Genomic DNA, 10,157 nt, shown 5'->3' with positions numbered 1-10,157 from the left:
TACATGAGGAGGATTTGTGTTGAAAGTATGTGGAAAATTCCTGCTGACCAAACCAATACTTCCTGGCTGCCGTCTCCCTCCACTCCTTGCTACAACTCTACCCAAATAAGGCTGGGCTTTTTCACTGGACAAAGGGGGAGAGATGCATGGACATGATGAGGGAACTGCTGACAGGCCATGCCTTTTTAAGGATGAAGTTTCCTTTTTCCCTACCCCTCTCTCCCTCTGACTCCTCCTTCAGACTCCCTGCTCACTCCCCAAGAATCTCTACAGTGGACTGTATAGTGATGTTAATTCATCTGCTCCTTTTAAGTCAGCGTTTTTGAGAGGGAGGTTCCTGGGAAGCATATACACCGAGTCAAACATCCACACTCCGCCACAGACTGCATTAGAGTCCAGCAGACAACTGACCATTTACACAGTGAGTATTCTTCTCTTAAATTCAGTAAATATACTGGATAAAGCTCAGTTGATATTATTCAGCGTCATTCAGTGTTTTCAAATGCATGGCAGCAGAGGTCTATAAGCCAATACCAGGAGTATTTAATCATCAAGTTTATGTTTCATGTTACAGTTTTCTTTGTGTGCTTGTTCCACCGTTTATCACGAGTGTCATTCAGACCAGTAACCAGTGAAGCAGCGAGAGCTGATCCCGGCACTTTTATTTGCACAAGCAAATCATCCACTGCCATACATGGAGTCCACAGGCCAGGATACACATGCAGATCAGCAAGTGTCACATGTTTCTGAAGGCAGACACAGTGGCATGCAGGGATGCATGCAGGGATGCATCATCATCCACATGTTTAATCTGTCTGTGGCCGTACGGAGGTGCAGTTCTCCAGCCAACAGCAAACATCACCTGACCCAGATGTTCCTGTGATAAGAAACGTCCGGCATCGAGCAGAGCCATATAATAACAAATATATACAGAGCAAAGGCAAATGAGGGACGATGTATCTCAGCTCAACTGACGTCTTTTTTTATGTGTATGAGGTACTGTCCCCAACAGGAAAAACAAAAGGCTAATAACCTAATGAAAGTCGTATATCTTATATTAATATATTATTTTCCAACTGGAAACTGTGGCTAAGGGGATCAAATCTCACTTTGTAAGTTACTCACTCCCTGCACCAAAGTTCCTAGAGAGGTTGTTGATCCAATGAGGCCACTTGAAATGTGTTGTCTTGTGACTTCAGTGTCTGAAATCCTTTGTTCTGATATACATGTGTGAGTGCTTTACAAACTTTACAAACTTAACAAACTTTACAAACTTAACAAACTTTACGAACTTTACAAACTTTACAAACTCAACAAACTTTACAAACTTAACACACTTTACAAACTTAACAAACTTAACAAACTTTACAAACTTACAAACTTAACAAACTTTAACAACTTAACAAACTTTACAAACTTAACAAACTTAACAAACTTTACAAACTTAACAAACTTAATACAACTTTACAAACTTTACAAACTTTACAAACTTAACACACTTTACAAACTTAACACACTTTACAAACTTAACAAACTTTACAAACTTAACAAACTTTACAAACTTAACAAACTTTACAAATTTACAAACTTAACAAACTTTACAAACTTTACAAACTTAACACACATTACAAACTTTACTTTGCAGTTGCAAAAGGCTTCCTTGAGTGTTGTCCCACAATATTTTGAAAGAACGGAACCATAGCTTTAACACTGCTGCACTGTGCTGTTGCTCCTTTCAGCGGATGAATACAATCATTCATTTAAACTATGATCAGAAAAAGTCTCCAGTATTTGCATTCATTACAGAAGTGTTACAGAGCTGATCAAGGCCACATGACGCCACTTCCTGTCAGACCACCACAGCGACCACAGCCCTCGCCTTGGTTTCCTGCTCTGGCATTAGGCAGATTTACCATGGTAATAATGAAACAGAGGAGCAACAGTGGTGAGGTCATGTTTGTGGGATAGAGCTGTGTAGGATACACACAGAGGCTTTACAGCGGAAACATGATAGGCTGTCTTGTACTTGACATCTGTAGTTGTATCCTAGTTTACCTTTGCTTACCTTTGCATTGCACTCTTTATTCTTCATAGTTATTTATGCACCACACACTCACTTTTTAGTCAGATGTTTAGGAAAATCAGCCTTAGGAAATCTATTATTTGTGACAATGTCATGTTTATACTAGTGCTGTCAAACGATTCAAATATTTAATCACAATTAATCGCATTAATGTCATAGTTAACTCGCCATTAATCACACATTTGTATCTATTGTAAATGTCCCCTGATTTCTTTGTGTCCCATTATTTCTTCTCATTTTAATGCTCTTATCAACATAGAAAAGTGGATCTGCTTTCTTATTGAGACAATACGTCTGTCACCTGCATATTGTGACTTATTGCTCTTATTGTGATAATAATAATAACAATAATGCAGTGTGTGAATAAAGTGTAACGAGCTAATCCGAGCTAAAGGAGCTAGCGGTCTTTGGAGGTCTCCTGACTACGGTTGGGGGGTCTGAGCGTGGTTGGTTGGTAACACTGCAGACATCATGACTTGGATGAAATGATCCAGGCTGCGTTGGATACAGAGAAGCGCACAGCGCTCGCCGTCCACTCAGAACTGAACGTTAGCTTACGACTCTGTGGCCCAAACATGTGTGTGCAGCGTGCCTGTTGTTGTGTTTCTGGTCTAGCTCGATCCAGTGTGTTGTTGTAGTTTTTCTAACGTTACATGTTGTTGCAACAGCAAGTGAAAAAACTACAAAGTTTGCTCGGCCAAAAAGAACGTTAATCTCATGATAAATAAAAATGAACACCGTTAATAACGTGTTTAACTGACAGCACTAGTTCATAGTAACAACAGTTGCTACGCAGTCGAGTACAGATCTTCATTTATTAGCTGCTTGAAGTAGAAGTCATTGCTGTGACTGTTTGAAAGGTTGCAGGACTTAATGCAGCATTCCTTGGAAGATTGTTGAAGTGCTGATGATGCTCAGGAATGAGACCAAACATAATAACGGCTCCCGAGTTACACTTTAAAACCCGAAATAGAGATCATGCCCCAATGGACTTAACTTAAAAAAAGGTATGATGTAATCTTTGTATGGTTGTCATAGAAACGGACACAAGACAGAATTCTCCTCAGAGGACACGACTCAAGAAGGCAATGAGTGCAGAGTGTGGTCAACATACTTCCAGCAAAGAGTGTAGTGTGCATGATTTGCTTTTGTGGTCCAGACAGTAGTTTATGACGCTCACAACCAAATGCCAATGGAAAAGAAGAGAAGTGTGTGTGTGTGTGTGTGTGTGCGCGCCACAGAGGATCAAAGTTAAACTACAGCACTTTGTTGAATAGAATGGAGTCACTCACACTTTCATCTATGAGCAGTGCATCTTTCATACTCATTCACACAGGGTTAAGTGTCTTGCCCAAGGACACATACCTGAGCCGGGAATCAAACCCACAACCTTGGAGTTGCATTTCTTACATACAGCTCCTTTAACACAATAACTTAAAATTCTAATTATTATTATTATTATTATTATTATTACAACAGTACAGTACAGTAGACTAGAGGAGCCAGGGACCAAGTCCCTATCCCACATTAGACTGATGTCTGTGTATCAACATGTTTTTCACATAAACATTAAATAAACATACTCACTCATAAATGCACGTATACAGCACTGTTGCTGTCAGAGACCACCCTCCTGCAGTCAACTGCTGGCTTCAACCTTTAACATTTGAACTTTGAACCTCCTCAGGAACAGGAAGTTGAAGTGAGCTGATATCAAGATGTCTGCAAAGGTTGGATTTGTGAACTTTGATATGGGTTTTCACTTGGATGCTGGCCCAGACACACACAGGAGAACAAAGCACTGGCAGTGGTGTGTGTGTGTGTGCGTGTGCGTGTGCGTGCGCGTGTGCGTGCGCGTGTGCGATCTGGCTGACAGAGCTCCACTGTTACGTCACCACTTCACCTCAGACAAAAGTCACTGTTAAAGTCACTGATGAGGGGAAAGCATTCAAAGCACTGACGCTCACATACACATGCATGTGACCACAGGTCGCTTTGGTGTATTACAGCAAATATGACAGGAGAGTGTGTGAATGTGTGATTGTTCAGACACCAGTGCATGTTTGTTTCTCACAGGAAATATTAGGTGACTTTTATTTCCCATTAGCATAAGATTTGTTTTGGACCAAAAGGTGAGTGTTTCGGGATTTTCATAAACAAGGAAAACAAATTGCACAAACAGTAAATTGTATAAAAGTGGAGATGATGTCAGAGGAACTCAGCGTCAGTCCTCTGTACTTGATTGTGTTCCTCTTGTCTCCCTGCCTTGATTGTCCACGTGTCTCCACACTTTGTCTCCTCTCCACCTCTTCTCACCTCTCAGGGAGTGGGCATGGCTAACAAAGGTCCGTCGTTTGGCTTGAGCCGGCAGGTTCAGGATAAAATTGACAGCAAGTACGACCCTGAGCTGGAGCAGATCCTGGTGGAGTGGATTAGCCGTCAGTGTGGCTCGGGTGTGGGGAGGCCAGAGTCCGGCAAAACGGGTTTCCAGGCCTGGCTGAAGGATGGATGTGTGAGTGTGCATTGTCTGTTTGATTATTAGAATAACTCCCTTTTTCCTTTTCTTTTTTTTTTGTTGTTGCTCATTTTCACAGAAACGTAAACTGTGTGTGTTTCTTTGTTCTCGTCTTCTTCATTCTGCCTTTTTTCCTCTTTTCTTTCGACCAGTTGTTCATTTTGATTGGCGACTCCGTGTTAGTGAACACATGAATTGTACAGTTAAATAAATGAAATCCTATTTCTTCCGCAGGTGTTGAGTGAGCTGATTAACAGCCTGTTTGCTGGAGAGAAGCCTGTGAAGAAGATCCAAAGCTCGTCCATGGCCTTCAAACAGATGGAGCAGATTTCCCAGTTCCTCAGTGCGGCTGAGAAATATGGTGTCACCAAGACGGATATGTTCCAGACTGTGGACCTGTGGGAAGGTCAGAGGGGTTCTATCACTCTCTACACTCCAGACGTTGACGTTGAGTGGCTTATGTTTGGAAATGATGACGAACAGATGTGTAAGGATTATAATCTGTATGTGTGAGACAGGTAAGGACCTGGCCGCAGTGCAGAGGACTCTGTCCGCTCTGGGCAGTCTGGCCATTACCAAGGATGAAGGAACATACAATGGAGATCCTAACTGGTTCTTTAAGTAAGTGAAAAACATTCAGTGGTAAAGTATGAAGAACTTTATTTATTGAGTGACATCTCCAATGGTCTGTTTCAGGAAAGCACAGGAGAACAAGCGAGACTTTAGTGATGAGCAGATCAAGGCGGGCAAAAATGTGATCGGCCTACAGATGGGGTCCAATAAAGGAGCCAGTCAAGAGGGCATGAGCTATGGAAGACCGCGGCAGATCCTCTAAAATAACAAGCCGCCACCAACACCCTCTTATAGCCGCTAAGCATCTCACTGGTCCTGACAAGTCCTTTTATCTTAAACCTTAATCTGCTTTCTCCACTCCTTTGTCTTGACACTCGCTCTTTGTATCGATGAACCACCGCAGTACTCGCCATGCTTCGCCTGTGTTGCTGAAAGCCTTCAGTAAATGGTCTCCATAAAATTGGCTAAATCTGTGACTTGGATGTGTAGAAAAAAAACTAAAAACCAACCAAATGATCACAGATACACATTTAAATGGTCATTTCTTTTCATTTGGAGTGGTGACAGCCACAACATGCCACCACTCCTTACTCTGACATTATTTAATATGAATTCCCACAATGCTATGCCTGCTGTATCAGCACCAATATGTTGTACATTGTTTTATTAAATAATGACTTTGATATACAGACATTTTGATTCTGCATATTTTATTTTTTGCTATTTTGGGAAAATGTTTGTGACACAATGCTTTCAAATCTATTGTTTAAATGTGACCCATTAAAGTGACAGTTCAGGTTTTTGGGTTGAATGACACACACTGAGTATCTGTGTTGTAGGTTCACATAAAACCAGAGGATTTGATGCAGCTCCAGGTTTGGCTTCTGATGTGGAGGAAACACAAGTTATCCTGCATTAAAAAACAAAAATGGCTTAAATGAAATGTAGCAAATGAGAAAAGATGATTTGGCGAAACCTGACGTGGATATTTAATTTGTTTTTTATTGATGATCTGACCAAAATCATCAATAATTTTGATGATTATTGATGATAATCATCAAATAATCATCAAAATTTTGATGACAGCTGACCATGAAAACATCAAACTGTAAACATATTCATGTCACTGTTGTAGAGAATCAGCTCAGTGAAGATGGATTTGAACATGTGCACCCTGCCTGTCTGTGGAGGACGGAAAGTGCCAAAATTAAATAAATAAATATACCATTAAATAATGAATTAAATGTGTCATTAATTAAATAAATATACCATTAAATAATGAATTAAATGTGTCATTAATTAAATAAATATACCATTAAATAATGAATTAAATGTGTCATTAATTAATTAAAATAACAATTCATTGTATGTAAAAAACATATATAATCATTTCACTATTTAATTAATTATTTAATGGTGTATTTATGTATCTATTTATTTATTTAATCAATTAATTGATTGATTAAGTAATTAATTAAATAAGTAAATACACCATTAAATAATTAATTAAATGTGTCATTAATTAATTAAAATGCCAATTAATTGTATGTAAAAAACATATTATTTCACTATTTAATTCATTATTTCATGGTCCGTGTTGCAGTGCATCATTCATTTTTTTTTATCTGTCAAACTCGCCCATCAAAGTCAGTGGGCGGTTTTCTAGCACCTGATTGTTTACCCTGCACATCAAGTCAAGACAAATCGATCCCAGAGCTAGTGAGCACGTTCCTATACACTGGGTGGCGCTATTCACCTCTATGTTGGTTTAGATTACATTACATTACATGTCATTTAGCAGACGCTTTTATCCAAAGCGACTTACAAAAGTGCATTTAAACATTTGGGTACAAATAAGAGCTAGAAGTAAGTAAGAGCTTCAAGTAGAACAAACTATGAAGTGCTAGTCATAAGTGCAATACAATTTATTTATTTATTTTTTTTTGTCGTCTTAGTCGAGGTAGAGTCGGAACAAATGTGTTTTTAGTCGGCGTCGGAAGATGTGTAGGCTTTCAGCTGTCCGGATGTCGATGGGGAGATCGTTCCACCATTTGGGAGCTAGGACAGTGAACAGTCTCGAGTTCTGCGAGTGCCTCTGTGATCCTCTCAGTGAGGGAGCAGCAAGCCGGTTTGTCGATGCAGAGCGGAGTGGGCGGGCTGGGGTGTAGGTTTTGATCATGTCCTGGATGTAGGCTGGACCGGATCCGTTTGTAGCATGGAACGCAAGCACTAGAGTCTTGAAGCGGATGCGAGCAGCTACAGGAAGCCAGTGAAGGGAGCGGAGGAGCGGTGTAGTGTGGGAGAATTTTGGTAAATTGAAGACCAGTCGAGCTGCCGCATTCTGGATGAGTTGCAGAGGTCGTATGGCGCATGCAGGAAGACCAGCCAGGAGGGAGTTGCAGTAATCCAAGCGTGAGATGACAAGAGCCTGGACCAGAACCTGTGCCGCCTTCTGGGTTAGAAGAGGCCGAATCCTTCGGATGTTGTGCAACATGTATCTGCAAGATCTAGCTGTTGCAGCAATGTTGGCAGTGAGGGAGAGATGGTCGTCAAGTGTCACACCCAGGTTCCTTGCGGTGTGAGAAGGAGTTACCACAGAGTTGTCGAGGGTGATGGTTAGATCTGTGGTGGGAGAGCCCTTTCCTGGGAGAAAAAGAAATTCAGTCTTGTCGAGATTGAGTTTCAGGTGATGGTCAGACATCCACTGAGAGATGTCAGTCAGACAAGCGGTGATCCGTTCTGCTACCTGTGTGTCGGAGCTGGGAAAAGAGAGAATGAGTTGGGTGTCATCGGCGTAGCTGTGATAGGAAAAACCATGAGAGCGAATAACCGAACCAAGAGAGTTGGTGTATAGAGAGAAGAGGAGAGGGCCCAAGACAGAACCCTGAGGGACCCCAGTAGCTAGAGGACAGGGTTCCGACACGGATCCTCTCCAGGTTACTCTGTATGTTCGGTTTTGAAGATAGGACGAGAGAAGGGTAAGTGCAGAGCCTGAGACACCTAGTTCTTGAAGGGAGGAAGTAAGGATCTGGTGGTTAACTGTGTCAAACGCTGCAGAAAGGTCCAGGAGGATGAGCACAGAGGAGAGAGAGGCAGCCCTGGCAGTGTGGAGTTGCTCAGTGACAGCAAGAAGTGCAGTTTCGGTCGAGTGACCTGCTTTAAAACCAGACTGAAGAGGATCAAGAAGGTTGTTCCGGTGAAGGTAGGAGGAGAGTTGATTAAAGATAGCGCGCTCCAGAGTTTTGGAGAGAAAAGGAAGAAGAGAGACAGGTCTGTAGTTATTTACTTCAGACGGGTCAAGGGTGGGTTTTTTAAGGAGGGGGGTCACTCTGGCCTCTTTAAGAGAGTCCGGAAAGCAACCAGATGACAGAGATGTGTTAATGAGGTGGGTGAGGAAAGGAAGAAGATCAGAAGCAATTGACTGAAGAAGGTGAGAGGGGATAGGGTCAAGGGGGCAGGAGGTGGGGCGGGCAGAGGTTATTAGGGAAAGAACTTGATCCTGAGATAGAGGGGAGAAAGAGGATAGAGAAGGAGCTGAATGTGTGGTTGGTGGAGTGGTGAGAACAGGAGGTGGGGTTGAGAAAGAAGAGCGAATGTCATCTACCTTTTTTGTGAAGTAGTTGACAAAGTGAATTGGTAGAAGGGAGGAAGGAGGAGGGGGGGTGGGGGGATCAAGGAGGTTAGAGAAGATAGAGAAAAGTTTTTTGGGGTTAGAGAAAGAGGATTGAATTTTAGTCTGATAGAAAGATTGTTTGGCTGCAGAGATAGAGGCAGTGAAGGTGGAGAGGAGAGAGTGATAGGAAAGCAGGTCATCAGGGTGTTTTGATTTCCTCCATTTTCTTTCTGCTGCCCGTATCGTGGCTCTCTCAGCACGCACTGAGTCCGACAACCACGGGGCTGGGGAGGACTTACGAACCCGCCGGGAAGTAAGAGGACAGAGAGAGTCAAGAGAGGAGGACAGAGTAGAGAGGAAGGTGTCTGTGGCAGAGTTGGGATGCATGAGGGAGAAGGAGTCAGCTGAAGGAAGTGCTGATAGAACAGTTGAGGAGAGAGAGGAGGGAGAGAGAGAGCGAATGTTGCGACGGACAAGTGCAATATCTGATGAGATGTGATCATCCGATTGGGAGAGTGGGAGAGAGTAGGAAATGAAGAAATGATCAGAGACATGAAGTGGGGTTACCTTGAGGTGGGAGGTGGAGCAGTTTCTGGTGAAGATGAGGTCAAGGTGGTTGCCAGCTCTGTGAGTTGGTGGAGAAGGAGCAAGTGAGAGAGAAAGAGATGAAAGAAGTAGAAGTAGATCAGATGACTTCTCTGACTGGATGTTGAAGTCACCAAGAAGAACAAGTGGTGGACCATTTTCAGGGATGTTTGAGAGGAGGACATCTAGTTCCTCCAAGAAGTGTCCCAATGGGCCTGGTGGACGGTAGATGACAACAATGATGAGTTTTACTGGGTGAGTTATAGTTACAGCATGAAATTCAAACGACTGTGAAGAGAAGTGAGGCAGTGGGAAAAGAGTGAAAGTCCAGTTGGGGTTGATAAGCAGACCTGTCCCGCCACCTCTTCCAGTGGATCTGGGTGTGTGGGAGAAGGAGTGGGCAGAGGAGAGAGCCGCAGGGGTGGCTGTGTTGGAGGGTGTTATCCAAGTCTCTGTGAGAGCAAGGAAGTCCAGACATTGCTCAGTAGCAAAGCCAGAGATGAACTCAGTCTTGCGGGTAGCTGACTGGCAGTTCCACAGGCCCCCTGCAACAAGGTGTTGGATGTGTGTGGAGCGGGTGGGATATATAAGTGAGGAAAGGTTACGGTGGTGCTGTGAATGATTGTGAGGTTTGCAATATCTATGAGAAGAGACATGAACAGGAATGGAAAAAACGCACATATGTGAAAAGTAGTAGGTAACAGTTGTAGGTACAGGTACTTAGCCTCATTAGCCTCCCCGTTAGACTCCTGTTTAGACTCCTTTGTCTTTGTCTTCCGGAGTCTTGA

At 42.7% G+C, this 10,157-nt stretch overlaps 1 protein-coding gene across 2 annotated transcripts; it reads left to right on the top strand.

Moving 5' to 3' along the window:
* The first annotated feature begins 303 nt into the window (after positions 1-303).
* On the top strand, positions 304-5,864 carry tagln (transgelin). Of its 2 annotated transcripts, XM_044032957.1 has the most exons (6): positions 354-421; positions 3,771-3,813; positions 4,407-4,595; positions 4,833-5,004; positions 5,117-5,219; positions 5,295-5,864. In XM_044032957.1, the coding sequence occupies exons 2-6, from the start codon at positions 3,802-3,804 to the stop codon at positions 5,431-5,433; spliced, it is 615 nt and encodes a 204-aa protein (XP_043888892.1). In that variant the 5' UTR covers positions 354-421; positions 3,771-3,801; the 3' UTR covers positions 5,434-5,864. The 2 variants fall into 2 exon arrangements, with proteins under 2 accessions (XP_043888893.1, XP_043888892.1); XM_044032958.1 differs by lacking the exon at positions 3,771-3,813 and having other exon boundaries at positions 304-421.
* Positions 5,865-10,157: the final 4,293 nt, after the last annotated feature.

The sequence above is a fragment of the Solea senegalensis genome, linkage group LG8, assembly GCF_019176455.1.
Source record: "Solea senegalensis isolate Sse05_10M linkage group LG8, IFAPA_SoseM_1, whole genome shotgun sequence".
NCBI lineage: Eukaryota > Metazoa > Chordata > Actinopteri > Pleuronectiformes > Soleidae > Solea > Solea senegalensis.
The sequence above is the reverse complement of the archived record's forward strand: the minus strand, read 5'-3'. Positions and strand labels throughout refer to the sequence as shown.